This window comes from Seriola dumerili, unplaced genomic scaffold (assembly GCF_002260705.1).
Source record: "Seriola dumerili isolate Sdu_G_001 unplaced genomic scaffold, Sdu_1.0 BDQW01000116.1, whole genome shotgun sequence".
NCBI lineage: Eukaryota > Metazoa > Chordata > Actinopteri > Carangiformes > Carangidae > Seriola > Seriola dumerili.
In genome coordinates this window covers 597,069-615,191 of record NW_019174371.1, presented here as the reverse complement: position 1 = coordinate 615,191, position 18,123 = coordinate 597,069, and the positions used below count along the sequence as shown (strand labels likewise).

General features: G+C 41.2%; 1 protein-coding gene across 1 annotated transcript in view; it reads left to right on the top strand.

Moving 5' to 3' along the window:
- The window catches only part of astn1 (astrotactin 1), a 376,673-nt gene that overhangs the window by 57,441 nt on the left and 301,109 nt on the right, over positions 1-18,123 (top strand). The window contains exon 2 of the mRNA XM_022748096.1: positions 11,108-11,289. Coding sequence (XP_022603817.1) covers positions 11,108-11,289 — 182 coding nt within the window. The remainder of the gene's footprint in view (positions 1-11,107; positions 11,290-18,123) is intronic.

Genomic DNA, 18,123 nt, shown 5'->3' with positions numbered 1-18,123 from the left:
GTGTTAGTCATAGAGTTCTGCCCAAAGAACCAAGACAATTTAGCAAACTCCGAGCAGGCTGTCATATCCTTTTTACTCAAAGTGGCTTCCATCGAGCCACTCTACCAAAAAGGCCTGATTGACGGACTGCTGCAGAGATGGTCGCTGCAGAGCTTCTGAAGCTCTGTTAGAGTGACCGTCGGGTCCTTGGCCACCTCTAGGAAGGATCCCGATGGCTCCAAACTTCTATTTCACAATTATTGAAGTCACGCTTTTCCTGGGAACAATATCGAGTCGGTTCAGTTGGCCACAGTTCAATTCTATCCCAAGACCCATCTCAAGGATTCATTTAAAAAAAAAAAGTGCCACAGCAAAGTGTTTGAATAGTTTTGTAAATGAGAGATTTTTCTAAAAAAAAAATTCTCAAACGTGAACTTACTTTGTCATTATGGGCTATTGATTGTAGATTCATGGGCAAAAATGGCACTTTTATCTCTGCAAAATGTAATCTTCAACGCGGTGAAGTATGCAGGGGTTTGAATACTTTCTGAGGCCCCTGTAAGTCTTTATTTTCCTTTACTTTCTCAATTCATTATTCTGTTAAGTCCCTCTACTGATTTGTCTTTGGAAATAAAAAAGTGATATCTCTGGAATCAGAAAAACCTTTTTTATTTCTATGGTGATAAAAATATGCGAGCCGTTAGGTGCCCTTTGTAGACAGCTGGATTGATTACAACAGGAGCACATCTTTTGAACTGAAAAACATGGCTGAAAGGTCTTCTGTGTGGACACAATGTGAAGGCTAAAGTCCAAGTGAAGCCATTGGTATTAAGTCAAAGTCAAGTAGTGAGTCTTTTTTGGTTTTGTCAAGTGTTAGGTCAGATCAGACTCACGACCTGTACATGTCATTATATATCAATGTAAGTGTCTCACACATATCGACCTCCATCTGCTCCAAAGTCGTCTTTTCAGCTTTTAAAAAACTGTAATATTAAGTGAATAAAATAATTTCAAAAGATAAATACAATGAACTGGATGGCATAATGTTTTTAGTCATCTGTATTGTTACAAATGTGAATGCAAATTTGAATGATAGCATCTTACTCAAGAGAACCTGGAAGTTCTAGTTTCACTGTGGCTCTGTATTTAATTTGAAGAGCCCACTCTTTCCACAGTGAGTGTCCATGTTACTGATTTTTTTAGTATTGTGATAATCTTCAACAAATACAGATAAACTAATACATCAGCACTCATCAAAATATGTGAATATACTTATAAATACATAATGTTCAAATACAAAATCCCAGCCACTGTATTAATTTAAAAAAAATAGAACAAAAAACTCCACATATCACCAAGAAATAGCAGTTTTCATTGGAGCTGACTCTCCCAGAGGTTGTAGTACCACAAGTGTATTCTCTCTCTAAATTCCCTTTCCACCGAGACGACGATAACAATCGTCACACAGCGCGGTCACCAGAGGGCATGGCGATAAGCAGAAATGACTTTTGGAGCTGTTGATTCTGAATTCCCCAAACTTAGCAGTAATAAACGACTATTAAAGAGACCGCAACGCTCTCCAGCTGAGAGGCCGGCGGTTCAGAGAGGAATTGTACGAGGGAGAGACAGAGTGCTAATTTCCAGATCATTATTCCATTGTGAACACATGAAGGTCGTCCTTCAAGCCCGTCCTCTAACTACACCAAAGTGAGGCTGATTTCTGAGGGGGCTGTGAAGTATCCACTTTAAATAAACATAGCTTTTTTTTTAGCAGTGACAGAGGGTTAAAGGACAGTTCTTTACATACTAAAACCTTTAGGCTGTTTATATTTAGTGAATATATGATTATCTGAATATGTTTTGTGACCTTTGCACAATGTGTTACGTACAAAAGATTTTTCCTGAGGCTTTTAAAGCAAATCTGGATGAAGCATGGAGTTTCACAGGAGCTGAGATGTGGCCAATGTGTCTATAATGTTATATCCTTATCCATGCATAAGTATGTTTGCATGTGTGGCGGGGATGAAACGATATAAATATATCATCATGGAAACCAAGCTTAAATGGATCCTGAAAACCGTCACTCAAAATGGAAGGCCACAGTATAAGCCCGTGTTGTTATATCAGCACATCTCAGCGTTTATATTTCAGATTCTTCTGCGCACAGGATATGAGATTGTTCAGAATATGATAAAGTACCAACTCATAAAGTGAAAACTATATATAAATATATATGTATATTAAAGAAAGGTTTTTGAGCAGGTAAACTGAAGCTATGGCGTTTTTCAATACCACACACAAACAGTGTAAAGTTATATGATATATACTGATGCTAGTTTTCACAGTTGCAGTATGTGCTGTGAGTCAAATGGCAACTTTGGAACGCCACTACCAGTGAAGCTTCACAAAAAGAAAAAGCTTTTTAAAGAGATGTAATATAGTTATTTTTTTTCCTCTGCAGCTCTCGACGTTATGCGTCAGGCCAATCTTTTTTCTATTTTCGATTTATCCAAACTCCTAGTTGCCTTCAAAAGTCAAGTCAAGGTCGATGTTTGATTCTCATTTTCTTCCAGCTATGACGATCCTTCACGCTATATGTTTCCTATAAATTGGTCATATATTTGCTGAAGTGCAGGTACACGGGGGGGTCACACGCAGCAGATCCCATCGTACACAATGCAACACATACAGGAAGGTAAAAGACAAAATATTGCAGTAGAGCACTTCCTTGGTGTTAGGAGACAGAAGGTGAATATCATTAGCAATTGCAATTTGTTTTAAAGGTCAAATATTTTACATTTCTCCTGTGTTTTATTTGAAGTGTTGATCCATAAGAAGATATATTTGTGGTTTTAAGAACAAAAAAAACCATCTCAGTGTAGTTTCACATCTCCTCTCTCAGGCTTCTCTCTGGAGCTCTAGTAACAACAGGACGGTGAACCAATCAGAAGAGAGGAGGCTCTGAACCTCTCTTCTGATTGGCTCTGACTGTTTTCTGAGTGATGAAATAAAAAATATATATGATTTCAGGTAAAACACTCAGAGAAACCAAATCCTGCAAAGTTTGGATGGCGGGTCCAGGTGGGCCGTGCTGGAGGCATGGCTGAGAGCGGTGACTGCTTTGTTGTGACATCACAAAGTTACAGAAGTCCTGACGGCTCGTTTAAGGCTCAGTTGAAAACAGTGTGTGCATTTCGTCCGTGATTGCACACTGATACTTTCACAGTATTAATATAGAACTTAGACCTGATTATTAATCAGAAAAGACAAGGGCCTCTCACTTTCTACAATATGGGACCTTTAATATTATACAGCTCTGTGTAGCTCCTCCACTTTCTCAATACTATACTAGAAAAGCAAACAACTGAGCTGAAGTCATGGTGTGGTTAGCTTGGCCTTGCATAAATGATAACCCCTTTCACCCACAAAAACCATATTTTCTGTTGTCAGTATGGCTTATTGAGCCGCTGTATTCGGGACACGTAACACAAAGTTCAACTCAAGACCTCACAGCCGATGCTTAAAGCTTGTTGTATGTGTAAATTGCAAAAAGAAGTATTGGCATGTCAGCACTGCCTTACTGCAAATATTTTCTCGGGAGATGTCGTTTTTTTTATTTATTTATTTTTTTATTAACTGGACAAATAAAATCCAAACTCTCTGCATGGTATTGAAGTAAACTATCCAGTGTTTCTGTTGTGTTTTAGCTGAACTGACCAGTTGATATATTGTAGTGACCGTCGGCATAGAGACAGCACAGTGACATTGTTTGGTCCCAGATGATAGTGCATGAATCTGCTGCAGCTCCAGTTTAACACTGAGCTCATCATCCCACCCAAATACACTCTCCGATGAGATGAATTATTTTATTCCACTGTTGACACTCCACTGTGACATTATTGCCCGGGACAGAACAAAACCTCCCGCTGGGTGCTAAAAACCCGACAGCGCTACGTTGCTGAATTCTCTAAAAGAAAAAGAAAAAAAAAAAAGAGTTCTGCGTGTCCCTGAAACTGCACCAGACAGACCACTTTACTGTAATTTGTTTATTCCCATTGTGATGCATTAATCTTGCGACAGTAAGAATCGCATTCATTTTTTTTTTTTTTTTTTTAATTCTTAAATCCCCTCTGAGGATTTTCTAATTATATCAGTCGTTCTTGGATAAGCAGAGGTCTTTGAGACTCGTGACTTGGAGAAGGAGAACCAGATTTTACTGAATTTGTCATCTCATTTTAATGCAAAGTATAATTTACCTATATACGCATAAGCAAACCTGTGACAGCCACAGAACACACTCTGTATTCTTGCTAATCTATCACGTTGCGGCGGTGTCTGTCAATCGGTTCTGGGATGGGAAAGCTGCGTTGTGCCGGGATCTTCCGTGGTGGAGCGGCCTGTTTGTTTATGCTTGGATTAAAGATTTCAAAAAAAACGCTGGAGAGAGATGCTACGTCATTTTAATTATAAAGGAATTGAAACTCCTTTAAAGTAAATGGTTCAGCGAATCTGCATTCAGAGGAGCAGCTCTAATAATGTGGCGTAATCAGATTACTTTGATCCATCTTAATGCTGGTGGGTGGGCACTTTCTCTTTTCCTTCTCTCCCTCTCCACCACTCTTTTGAATTGGTCTTCCTCCCTCTCTCTCTCTCTCTCGCTCTCTCTCTCTCGCTCTGCTGGGTGGTACTGTACACGGTCTCGTGCAGTAACGGCGGCAGTCTCATTAATCCCGCTCTCGTGGCAAACTAGTCCCCGGGGAGCGAGAGAGCACACTTTTTAAAAAGTGCCCTGTCACACTCTGGCACATCATTTGCATTTAGGTTAAAACCTGTCGGGACTCTTAAATCTTATTTATGGGCAGAGGGAACTCCCTCTTCACTGCGGCATGAGGGCATCAGTTATTGTTATACTCTCACAATTACAAACACACTCGCACACGCAGACTGCTGTGTCACAGTAAAAAGCATTAAGTGTTTTGGTTTGTAAACAGGTTATAATCTATATAAGGGTTATAGCTATTATCCAGTGAGCAAGTGCTTCCTCTGCCAGTAATCAGTATAATGGACTGTCTAACAAAGACGGTGGTGCACACTCGCACAGCGTGAAGTGAAGCGCTCCTAGGTACTGTAATGTTTTGCATCTACATTGTGTGCACAAAATATTAATGAGCCCTGCTTTTACCATGAATACTTAAGGCCAGGTAAGTGCTAACATAGACTGTGCATAGAGAGTGAATGGGAAATTTACATAAGAAACATTAGTTAGTTACTTTAAGGAAGCCCAGGAGATAAAAAGAAAAAAACTCTTTATCATGAAAACAAAGATTAAAAGTCTACAGCTGCACTCGTGTCTCTGAGAGGCTGCCTTTAGTTACAACAGCGTTGAACCAGATACTAATATTAGCATGCTAACATGCTCATTATGACAATGTTAGCATGTCATTGTCATCATCGCAGTGTTGTGTGTTAACATGCTAACACATTTTACTTATAGGGGTTGATTAGCGCTTAACACTTCAGCATCATCTGAGGCTGATTAGAACATTGTCAGGTTTGCAGGTGTTTGCTTATAAACCAAAGTGTTAGTCACATGTTTAACATATAATGTATTTTAATTTACTTGATTTCTTTGCATTTAATGAATAGATGTAGTACTTAGTACTTACACCAAGGTCTTCTACTGCACTGAAGCTTGGGTGATGTCCCTCACTTTGGAGAAAAGCCAAATGGGTAAATGTAAATTGTCTATATGAATATGTTATGTGAAATTTTGTATATAGACCCAAAATGCCATGATTGATATTTTTAATTTAGTTTTGAATACTTTAGTTTTTGTGTACTGCAAGCTTACTGGCATCATCAGAGTTATTTTCTTATTGTTAACAAAGCTGCTGCAGAGACACAGATGACGTCATACAACTGCTTTCACTGGCTGAGTACAGCTCCCCGATGACTCGTTAACTGGCCTTAATGTGTAACACGGATTCCTCCCCATCAACTACCTAAATACAAGACTACACTAACTACAAGAGCTTGACCTTTGATCTCTAATCGTTCGTGTCATTATGCTCAGGCTGGAGTTACAGACACAGACGAAGCAGATGAAAAGGCCTTAAAGCCCAGAATCACCGGAGACACCACACTGTCCAGGTGTGAAGGTGGTGCAACTCTCTTGCAGTGTGTAAAAGCCTGTGATCAGCAGGAAAATCTCGCTAGCACCTACATCTTGGGTAGTAATCACTGTAATAGTGTTGTGTAGCATGGGGGTTAGCCTGTGTTTATATATAGATCTTTACAGTGATAAGTAGGTTTTGTGGCGTGAGAGCTGAAAGTCGTGAGCATTTGATGCTCTACCTCTGCACCGCTCCTCTGCCTACCCCTGGCTTCACACTGCCTGTTGTTGCCGTCCTAATTCTCATCTCCCATGCCAACACAAATGCCTTAACTTGGTGCTTCAGTCACTCAGTCCTAGGATTTTCTTTTTGATCTGGTCTAATCCTCATTATTATTTACAGACCGTGATTTCTCCCCGCAACCACCGGCGTGCTGCGCCCGCTACACGAATAAACCAGTACATAGTACGGACTTTGATCAATTATGAAATATTCGCTAATGGACTGTGTCCCTTCAATGCAGCCCCACCACCACCACCACCCCTCTCTCTGCTCTGCATTGTGCTGGAGCTTGCCTCTTTGTTAGGTTCATTTTGACATCTGTGTGTAAAATGAGCTTTCAATTATTTAAGAGCTTGTATACCAGTAGAGCTAGCGTATTATATCTGGATAATAGATTTGTATACTGCACTGGGTCATACTCGCAATTAGTGTAATAGTCTTTTGCAATGGCAGACTGTTCAAAGTAATCCATAAACAGTATAAGAATGTGCACTGTGTACTGTACTTTAAATGGTGGCATTAAACAGGATGTGATGTGCAAATTCTTAATTAGAAATTTGTGAGGGATTAATGGCGCCGGCTAACAACAATGGAAAGTATAAAAAAGCTTTTAAAAAAATCCAAACAAGCTGAAAAGATATTACTAATAATTTGCTGTGAGAAATGTAGTCCATATACTTTGTCTATGAGACAATAAAACACCGTAGGTTCTTTGAATTTTTCTACATTTTATCACTTTGTGGAAGTTTTTTGGCTTCCCTTGTTCATCCTTTGTCACAATCTTGAATTGTTTTTGCAGGCATGCGTGCAGTCATGGCTTTGAGACACTTGATGTAAGCTTTGCACTCCTTTCAGTGTCATCACATTGACTTAAAAAGAAAAATGTGATTCTGAACTGCATGTTCTGCTTCAACTTTTCTCCTCGGTTTGATCCTTGAATGAATCTAGACCCAAGTTTTGTCCATTCAGTCAAGCAGAAACATGCGACGGTGTCCACTCTCCACAGTCTTCATATGAGAAATAATGATACTGATAATTGCAGTACTTGTGGATTGATGGAATTAGATAAGAAAGGGTGAAATATGAAGCCGTGTATTTGAGTGTGTGACAGACTTAGAGCACTTGAACACATCCTCAGTGTTCAGAGTTGGGAGTTGGGATTGTACGTGCAATTCGTATTTCAAAATCAATATTAAAAGTGAGGTTGCACAACACAACACTGCTGAACTAAACTGGCATCGCAGTTAATGCTGTTATTCTGAAAGGCAGTTGTATGGACAGGAAGTTGTTGATAAACAGGATGAAATGCTTGTGTAACAGAACATGTAGCTGTTGCCTGTTTCAATAAGCTCAATAAGTGAACAGCCCCTCGCTGTGTCATCTGTAAGTGCAGCGACTCAGGAGGCAGACGGACTAACAGTGAGTGACTGAATGGATTAGTAGAGTCCCTTTTACACTGGTCAAAAAACCCACTAAGACCCGCTAACATCTGGCTTTTGTCGACAGTGGAAAAGGGCATTCGCTCCCGGGTCAAATGACTCTGCAGCAGTCACGGGTATTTATCAGCTCCAGCTCCGATCAGCGGTGATGTAAACACACGGCACCCGGGTGAACACTCTTCATCTTTTTTCCCCCATGTCTTTGCTGTGACATCACAAACACTTTAGACAGAGCTGTCACCTGCCCAGCACAGCAGTGACACTGTGCTACGGGATGAAAGACTGAGCTGCAGCCACGAAATAAGTTTCAGAAAACACACAATCACTGAATCGAAGCGCTTCACGCGGCGGCTCCGACACTCAACAGCAGCACCGACCTGGGGATGAGATGCGACGGATCCATTTTCCCAGTCTGCACGGCGGCTAACAGCTCACTCTCTCTCCCCTGCATCTGTGTGTGTGTGTGTGTGTGTGTGTGTGTGTGTGTGTGTGTGTGCTCTGTAACCCTGGAGTTGTGTGTCTTTGTCCTCTCAGGCAAACTCGGCTGGCAGTGTTAAAGAAGTCAATCATCTTTTTTAGGTTTACCTGCGTTTAAGAAACCTGCTTATACGCACTACTTTTGGTGCGGAAACCGTGTAAGAGCCTTTATGAAACCAGATTGAATTTGTCTGAAAACATATCTCCACTTCACATTGTGAGTGCTGACCTTCTGAAAGTGCCAGACATGTTTTAAATTCTATAAAAAAAAATACTCTGCTATGATTAAGATTCAGTTTAACGTGGTTTTCTCACATAAAAAGTGAAAAAATGAAAAATTGGGGCCGGAAACACATCTACACCTCCTCACTGAAAAATTCTGGATGAGGCTCTGGGCCCCGCCCACCACCACCTGCTCCCTCCAGGTGGACAGGTGATGGTTAGAGGAGGAAACATCAGAGAGACTCAGCCACATGTTTGAGCCTCAGTCAGACCCAGACTCAGATGAGGAGTCTGTTGAGACCAGGATCAGAGACTAGCAGACGGATCAGAACCGTTAGCACAGTTAGCATCTTTTATTTGTTTATGTTGTTTGTTAGCTTGTAGCTGGCAGTTGCTGACACAGTGTTAGTGGTTGTGCTAATGCTAACTCTCTCTCTCTGTACTGACGAGCTTAGGTTATTTGATGTATGAAACCCTGGCTGTCTGAATCTCTTTTTACGAGGCTGTCATTGGTTCACTGCGGTTCCAAGGTGGAAATACTCAGTCATGGTGTTGACTGATTGTTTTGCTCATGACATGTGTTGTACTAAGTAAAGAACACCATATGGACATGTGAACAAGGCTGAACAGTTCATTTTCATCAGAGGGGTTCTTTAACATTGAAATACATTCACTACAATTGTTGAAAAGTGGTTATACGTAACCTACAAGTCTAAAAGTGTTTCACTTTTTAATCAAACGTAGTCCAGTTGTAATACCGACACACAGACATCTTTTCACCTGCAAATCAGCAAATCACTTCTCGCTGCTGTGACTGCAGCGAAGCCAGAAATTCTGGTCGAGAAGATTGAGTCATTTAATTTCCAGCAGCAGTTTGACGGTGGAGTTGCGGGTAAGGATTCAGAGTCTAGTCCTGGTTGCACTTTCTGTGATCTTTGTTTCAAATGATGTCTCCCAGTCAGCGCTCTCAGTTCTCATGACTTATGAGCCTGATGCATCTCTGCTACTCTTCACACTTACATAACAGAAAAATCTCCCATAAAGCTCTGTCATGCATTTATAATGTTTTTTTTTTTTTCCATTTCTGCTTCTGAGTGTGTGTGTGAGTGTGTGCGTGTGTGTTTTGGCGTACAACACTAATACTTCAAACAGCTCGGAGCAGAATGTATCGTCTGAGGAACTGAGGTATGACACAAAGCACACGGTTTCTCATGTTCCACTGCCTCCATAAAAAAATCACTGTTTATTCTTCTATATCTGTGGAGTTTCATTTCATTTCTGGATATAAACTCTCAAAGTGTTAGCCTGCTAATATTTGCCAATTAGCTTTAGCTTTGCAGGTATTCGGTGATAAACCAAAGTGATTAGGAATCATCACCCGGTAACCATGAATGTCTGCATCACCTGCCACAACCTGTCAAGTGGGGAAAACACACCGTCTTCAACAGTTAAACAAACCAATTTATTAAACAAACTGAGATTATTTAAATACATGTTAAAAAGGGTGGAAAATACACATGCGTGGGAGTCCGTGCAATCAGTAATGGAGGATGTGGACATAGTGTGTGAGAGGTGCCTGAAAACAAAATAAAAGGGAAGAAATGAAGAGGAACTAAAACAGCATAACCAAGCGGCTGCCTGCAGGGAAAGAGGGAGAGAGGGAGGGAGAGCGAGAGAGAGAGAAACTGCCAGCAGCAGTCAGAGCTTTGCAGACTGGGAACCGTGGGCCCAGGTGTTCCCAGTTGGCTCTGACGATCCCTTCCCCATCCAGGGAGGAATCCGAAACACAGTCGGACAAAAAACACAGATTGGCAGGAAGGGCCAGGGGTCGTCACACAATATTCTTAGGAATTCATCCAGTAGTTCTTGAGATATTTCAGTTAAATCTCGTCCAAACAGCTCGCAAACTGGAAGAAATTATTACATTTAAAGGTCCCATATTAGATAAAGTGAGACTTTCATGACTTCTTTGATTAATGATCAGGTCTAGGTTCTATATTCATACTGTGAAAGTATCAAAGTGCTTTCCCCACAGAGAAACACACACAGCCTGTATTAATAAACTGAGCCTTAAAACCAGCCGTTAGGACTTCTGTAACTTTGTGATGTCACTAAAAAGCGGTCCCCGCTCTCAGCCATGCTCCAGGCCCCGCCCACCTGGACCCACCATCCAACCTTTGCAGGATGTTGTTTTACCTGAAATCTGCTTAATTTTTATTTCTGTGAGCCAATCAGAAGAGAGAGCCTGTCCTCTGACCATTTCTTCTGATTGTTACTAGAGCTCCAGAGAGAAAACTGAGAGAGGAGATGTAAAACTACACTGAGATGTTTTTTTTTATCTTCTAATGGATCAACATGTCAAATAAAAGTGGAAAACATGGGACTTTTTAACAGCTGTTGTATCTAACAGTTTTAAATCTTATTTATTGAACTCAAACCCACACCATCATGTGTCTCTCTTTTCTGATAAATTGCTCAAAATTCCAGCGGATGGATCTTCATCATGATGCTGGCAGTGGCTGCTGGGAAATGTGTGTTCCTGTTACAGCAAGCCTCTCATTTAGTCCCCCCTTTGTTTTCTGTTGTGTCTGGCAGAGATCTCTGGGAACTCGGAGGACATTCCTCTGGTGCGCTGGAGGCAGCAGTGGCTGGAGAATGGCACTCTGCTGTTTCACATCCACCATCAGGACGGCAGCCTGAACCTGCCAGAGCCCACCGAAGACCCTGCCAACGATTCTGCGAAGGAGGAGCTGCGCATCCTCCACATCTCTGTCATGGTAAAAACCCCGTGTTCACAAAGCAGCTAGGAAATGGAAACACTTTTCAAGTCTAATGGTGTAATTTCTTTTCTTTTGACAAAATCTTTCATTTATAGACGCTTTTCTTTCTTACTATTTCATTAAGGTGGATATGGATTTCAATATAAAACACTATTTTAGTGAGGTTGAGTTTTTTTCCCCTAAAACTGTGTGTGGGGGGGCTGAGACATAAAAGTAGATGAAGACCCTTCCCCTGTTATTATGTCAGCGAGACACTGTGCAGACAGGCGGAGAAGAATACTGTGTGGAACATGAATTTTCTAAAGTTTCACATTTCAGTTGCAGAATGTAGATTTTTGCATGCCTGCACTGTATCAAACCTTATCTGCTATGTCGGCAGAGTAGGAAATGAATCCTCAGATCTCGCAGCTTCCTCCTCTTGCCTGAGGAAATGTATATTTATTAGATCTTAGATATGCCACACCTACTCCCAGTGCCCTTTTTCCAGCCCAAAGACATTACAATCTTGCTTTGATGGATGATATGTATTTTCAGACATTGAAAGCATATTATAGCTGCATACACAAATGATTAGTCAGCTCGAGAAGACTTTTGCCGGCAGCTACGTCGGCTGAACGGAGGCAGGGAGCCGCACGTCGATGCCCGCTGAATGTCAACGACCTTGAGACCTTGAGATAACAACAAATAACCGACCTTGAAACAGGGGGCAGCCTGCATGTTTTGCATGAATTAGCAAACATCACGGGTTTGAGTGGTGGCAACGTTTTTATGCTTCCTCCCTCTTTAGATTTTTCCTTCTAATCTCCCATTTTTTACTTCCTGCTCTATCTGCATTTCACATCCCATCAACTTCAGGTCCGGCTCTCTGTGTTCCGCGCTCTGCTAATTCCTCATCCTGAAAGAGCTGTGGCGGTAGCGCTGCCACCAGGGTGTTTTCATGAAGGTGTGGGCAGAGAAGGATTAGCATGCAGATATAAGCAGACCGTGACAACAGATGGAAGCGGTGTTGCCACTGCGATGCTCAGGCCCCGCTGCAGCTTGCCACCCGGCTGGAGGCCCTGACCTATAAATCCAAAGCCATGTCACTTGTTCGACTCCTTGTGGAAACAAAAAGGGGTCCTGTGAAGGCTGCTTTACAGGGTTTTCTTTTTTTTTTCCTTAGCTGAAGTTCACACCTGTCACACACACACCGGGACCTCTTTCCATTGGATTTCATGGGAGGGCTGCAGAACAGGTAGTGGTGTGGAAAGAGATGCAGTGGTATACAGAACCACTGTGAACGTCTCATTCAAATATAAGGAAACCCTTCTGGTATATGGTTATGCTATAAACAGCAGGGAAGAAACATTATGAAAGAAGAGATGGTTCAGGTTTAGTTCGTTCGTTTCTATCAGGAATAGTGACATCCTGCTCACCAAGGTCATTTCTAAACTCTGGCAACATCATTACAAAAAAGTCCAGTTGGGCAGTATATAAGAAAAGAAGCACAGGTGAAATTTTGCCGACATATTCTGCATCATTTCATCTCAAATTGTGATTGGTTGGGTTGTAGAAATGGGTGGTGGCAGCAGCAGTCACGCTGTGGGAATTTAATCCTAAATTTCTGACGCTGATTTTGATTTTGCCGCAGGTCGTCATTGGTCGGCAAAAAACTCCAGATCAGTTGTCCGTGAACGAGTCACAATTGAACGATTTCATGTTACATAGCCAAACACTGCAGAGTTTAAAGGGACCTTATCAGAGAGGGATGGAATGTAAACAAGCTAACACTTTAGCCAGCTAATCTGATCCACTTTATTTGGGGGTAAAACCAAAAGCACCCAAAAAAAAAATCAATAATAATTTCCTCACTTCCTAGACAAACTGTGCACGCACTGCTGTGAAGTACTTTGGATCCGCTCCTGGAAAAATGGATGTAGGAAATGTCTGCCTTTTGTGAGGTCGTTTCATTCCCGGTAGAGTTCTGCACAGACCTGAGATCCAAACCTGGCCCCCGTCCTGCTTCTTTACGTCCTGACCGACAGAGTCCGACTGCTCCTGCCAAATTAGTTACTTCAACCCAAACCGGAAAACCCACAGCTGTATTTTCACTTAATTTTACCCATTAATGACCATTAGTTTGCCAGATTAATGAAGTGCATTGGAAACGCACTCCCTACCTCTGCCCACTGGCTGTTGTGTATCTACTCTAACACATGACTCATACTTGCTCAGACATTTGGCAGAGAGAGAGAGAGAGAGCCAGAAGCTTTACACAACAAAATGGCCTGAACGATGGTCCAAACAACAAATTGTATTGTATTATAAAGACCTAGGCTAAGCAGCTGTCACTTGAGGGCTGTTTGATTATCAAAAAAGTTGCCAATAAATTTTTGTTGTTGAGGGAAGTATTCACATTCTGTGAACAGAATGCTGAGACCCATTAACTTTGCAGCATTAAAAGGAAATCCTTTCTTTCCTTCTACATTTGTCTCAGGGGCTGTGTTTCACAGCGCTGCTGCCATGCTTTTATCAAACACATGAAATTGAGTTGAACTGGTCCCAGGTCTGCACATCCTGGGCCAGGTGGGCTTAGCCAGGGAGCAGAACGTCTAATCTGCCACAGTTCATTGCCTGGCCACTGTGCCCACCACGAGACTGTTTATGCCTAATGGATGAGTTGGGACTCCAGCATTTTTAGGCTTGAAGACAAGCCAAGACTTATTATGGGCTTGATCCTAAAGGGGAATCAGGTTCAGTGAACTGCACCAAACTCGGGGTCTGAGGCCAGAAAAGTGATTTTTCTCTGTTAAACCGGCCAAGCTGTAATTTTTTTTTCTCCTGAAAACCTAGGTTTTCTGCTCAGTTTTTAGTTTTTCAGAACACAGAAGTGAAGATAATCTCCACGTTCGCACTGAGAAGAGAGTAATTGTCAGTCGCTGTGCCTCGGTATTTTTGATGCGCGCTGTTCTAAAGTTGGAGGCTTCTTCATGCAGGGTTCAAAGCTTCTCCCTGTGCTCTCACATCCAACAAGGTAACCGTAGTGTCCTCCACTGGCCGCGGCTGGTCATCCATAATAGATGACTAACCTTGTGTATGTCTGTACCAACACCAGGTGAGACACTGGCAGTTCAAACACACGTCCTAAACTTCAGCTTGAACCCCACAGGCAGAGACACAGTAACTCCCAACACGGCCAAGGGAAGACAAATAAAAAACACTATGTATTTAAAACAGCATCAGATATTCAAAGTGGCATCATTGGTTTATTTGTTGAGAGTCTTAAGCTCCAGTGTATCGCTGCTGCACACAATTCTCCCTTTTTAATTTCCAAATTTTAATCAGCTGCAGTTTTGCCACAGGGCTTCAATGGATCAATCCAATCATCACATACAGTAAGGAGACCTCCACACCAAACCGAGCAAATTACATTATGTGAAAGACTAATATGGTTTTCAAACCTAGGGGTTAGATTTGATGTTTTTTCTCCCTGTGGATCTTTTAGCTGTATTGTTTCTTTATTGTTTTTTCCTAAGAGGCCAGGAAGTAACTTTTTAATTTGTGCAAGCATCATAGGAAAACCCAAACTCAAAAGTGGGTATCAAAGGCTTTACAAGAGAGGAGATATAATTCACACTGATGGAAAAAAAAAAAAAAAAAAAAGAAATGCACAAAAAGAGCCAAAATCCTGACACTGCTCATTTTGCCTGATGGTGCAGAATTTGGGGCCAAGATCTGGTTTTACCTCAGCTGCCTGGAAGCCCTGGAGGTACAAGTTTTCTGTGGATCAGTAGTGTGAAAATAGCCCCTGACTGTGCCCACTCAACCCAAAAGGTGAGGAGCAGTGGAGTCTGTCAGAGCCGTATGGTGTCTGACGTTAAAGGTAACAGATACTGCCAGGCCGCTGCTTCGCTTTTGTCTGCTTTGTGCTTTGACAGACCTACTGTAAGTTTGAAGAGTAATTTAACAAGGAATATACTTTTTTGGAGGAGAAGGGGGGGGGGGGGAGTAAATTACATGCACTGTCAGTTTCTCAGACCATCTATTGATCCTCGTCCTATTTTCTAGCTTTCATTGAAACACTAAAAGTTATTTTCCTTTTCCAGAGAAGATCCAGTTATTCTTTCCATTTGACCTAAAGAGCAATCTGTGAAATATCTTTGATGTACACCCCAGGTCACACACCCCCCCCCCAGTGTCGTACTGACGCACAGGGCACACACCCTCTACTCTGTCACTGTCCGCTGCCTCCGTTACCTCGGCTGCGTCCTTTGCTGAGCTGAAGTGAAATGCGTGTGTGAGTTGCGAGCTGTCGCCACCTGGTTCCGGACGCTAAAACTAGAGTCAGATATGTAACTACAGCTCTGTGAATTATTGATATACTGTCAGATGTTATAGCTCGACATTAAACTGCTGAAACATGTCGGTTCAGATGGGGGGCGGGGTAGAGGAATGGTTGTGATGGTGGTGGTAGTAGTAGTGGTACTTTAATATATTTATGATAGGGAGAGCCGCTGCTCTTTAACCAACCGTTAATCGTTAACCGATAAGATTGAATAGATGAGTGTCTGTAACCCTTTAAAAAAAAATACCAGTATAACAGTTAAATGGTTAATTATGAACAACTCTAGTTTATGATGAAATGTGTTTACTAATTAGAAACAGGAAATACACTTAGAAACAAATGTAATGACGACTGCATTAGGCTACGTTCTGTATCCACAGAGAGGAGGAAGATTTCTAATGAATGTATCCGCAAACTGAAATCACTCATAAGAGATTTAACCCCAGTCTTTGGTGGACTCACCTTTGAGGTGCTGGGGGGGGGGCATGTCTTCAGTATTTTGTGTGGTTAAGCAACCTGGCGGAAGTTGCATCTTATACTTTTGACAAACGGAAGAAATGAAAGATTTGAATTTTGCCGTGTGTGGAACAGCCTTTGAAACAGCATTTACACCTTCATATTGACAACATTCAGAGAAAATATATAAAATAATGGTTAGCTGAATAACTAAAATACCTTTTTTATTTTTTAATTTAAAGATTTATTTTGGAAGATTTGCCAGCTTATCCCCTTTCCCGGACTGCATTGTAAATTTTCTGTCGTGGGAACATGGAATATGGTTTTAATTAAACATCCTCACTTGCCTTAGAGCACCGAGGAGGAGGAGGAGGAGGAGGAGGAGGAGGGTGCTGCTCCTGTAGCACAAATGCAACTAAAGCTTTGGTGACAGATGGAGGAAGAAAGGAAAGTCGGATATAAAGGGAAAAACCCTCCAACATGACAGGAACCAACAGGTTTTATGTTATGACATGCTTCCTTTGGGTTTTACAAATCTTTGAAAGTGTGTGGATTCAAAAAGCAAATACACCGACTCCCTTTTATTTTATTAAACAATGTATACATGTCTCAGGGCTCTGTTCTTTCTGTGTTTGCGGATAAACATGTACAATCCTGAGGAAACCCATTTAAAGTAATGTTTATGTTGATAAAACAGTATAATTTGAAAGATTTCAAAAGGATCTTTTGATCTCTTGTGGGCGTATGTGAATATGGCGAGTTTGCAGGGCTGCAGCCAGAAAAGTCTCCACGGTGCAGCTGCAAAGCCTTGAGGGAAATTGACCGGAATGACCCAGAGATTTTGCTTTAATTTCATCTTTTACATATATTTTCTGTCCATTTTATCTCCCTATGTGATGCAATTTCAAAACCCTCTCTGCTAGCACAAAAATTCTAGTGTAGAAAAACTTTGTTCAAATGTTCTTGTGCCTTTTCTCTTTGTTGCTAGATATAAACATACTTAATATATAAATGTATAATTCTACATCATATATCATGTATAACTGGAGATTGTAAACAAAATTTAAAATATTTCATCAGAAACTTTTGACGATGTCAGTATAAATAAATATCAAAAAAACATCTGTTACCACAAAAATCATGACATGTTTTCAAGTCATGTCTGGAAAGTATTGAACCTATAATGGAATAATTATTACTAAGAGACGCAGGTATTCACTCTCCAGTGTTAAAGGGGATGGTCACTGTGACACCGCTCCGCTTGTGGTATATTGAAATGCATGTGGTGACCCTCCTAAAACCTGTGTTGATAGCATTGATCACATAAATCTTAAATCAATGTGGCCCTGACCACTTGTAAAGCAGTAGCCTGGGCTGAATCCCAGCCTCCAGAGCTGCTCTCTGAGCATCACAGCATGGCGTGTTTTTGAAAAGCTTGCTGAGCGAGACAAACCAATCCATAGCTTCCCCTATGGGCGGTGAGGAAGGCACACAGCCCAAATGCCTGGCCTGTTTGTAGTGCTGCAGAACCTCTGATGCAGACAACAGAGAACCGTGGGTTGGTTTTTCTACAAAAACAAAACAACAAAAATGAAAATCTCTATTTCAGTAGGAAAAAAGGAAAAAACAGTTTTCTTACATTCAAGCTGCACTAATCCGTATGTTTTAGACTAACAATGGATCAAATTACAATTAGTAAACTGTGACCTTCAAATGACCCTGAAGCTGTGTGTTAGGGGCAGTTTGTTACGTCTACGAATCAACATACCACAACTCGTCCTGCTGTGTTTATCTCATTCGACCGTGTCAGCATTTTTGTGTTTATTTTCCAGATTTATTAATAAGAATTTAATATGATATACGAGAGCGAGACCAATGTATTAAATAAGCAGAAAAAAATACAAGGTCAAAAAGAGGAAAACAAAACATCAAAACCATAGACAAGGAAGGACTTCAAGTTAAACTAAATATGTAAATAAAACATAAATATTTAAACAATTACAGGATTACATTACACTATACAGTATAAATAAAGACACTCATAAGGCACT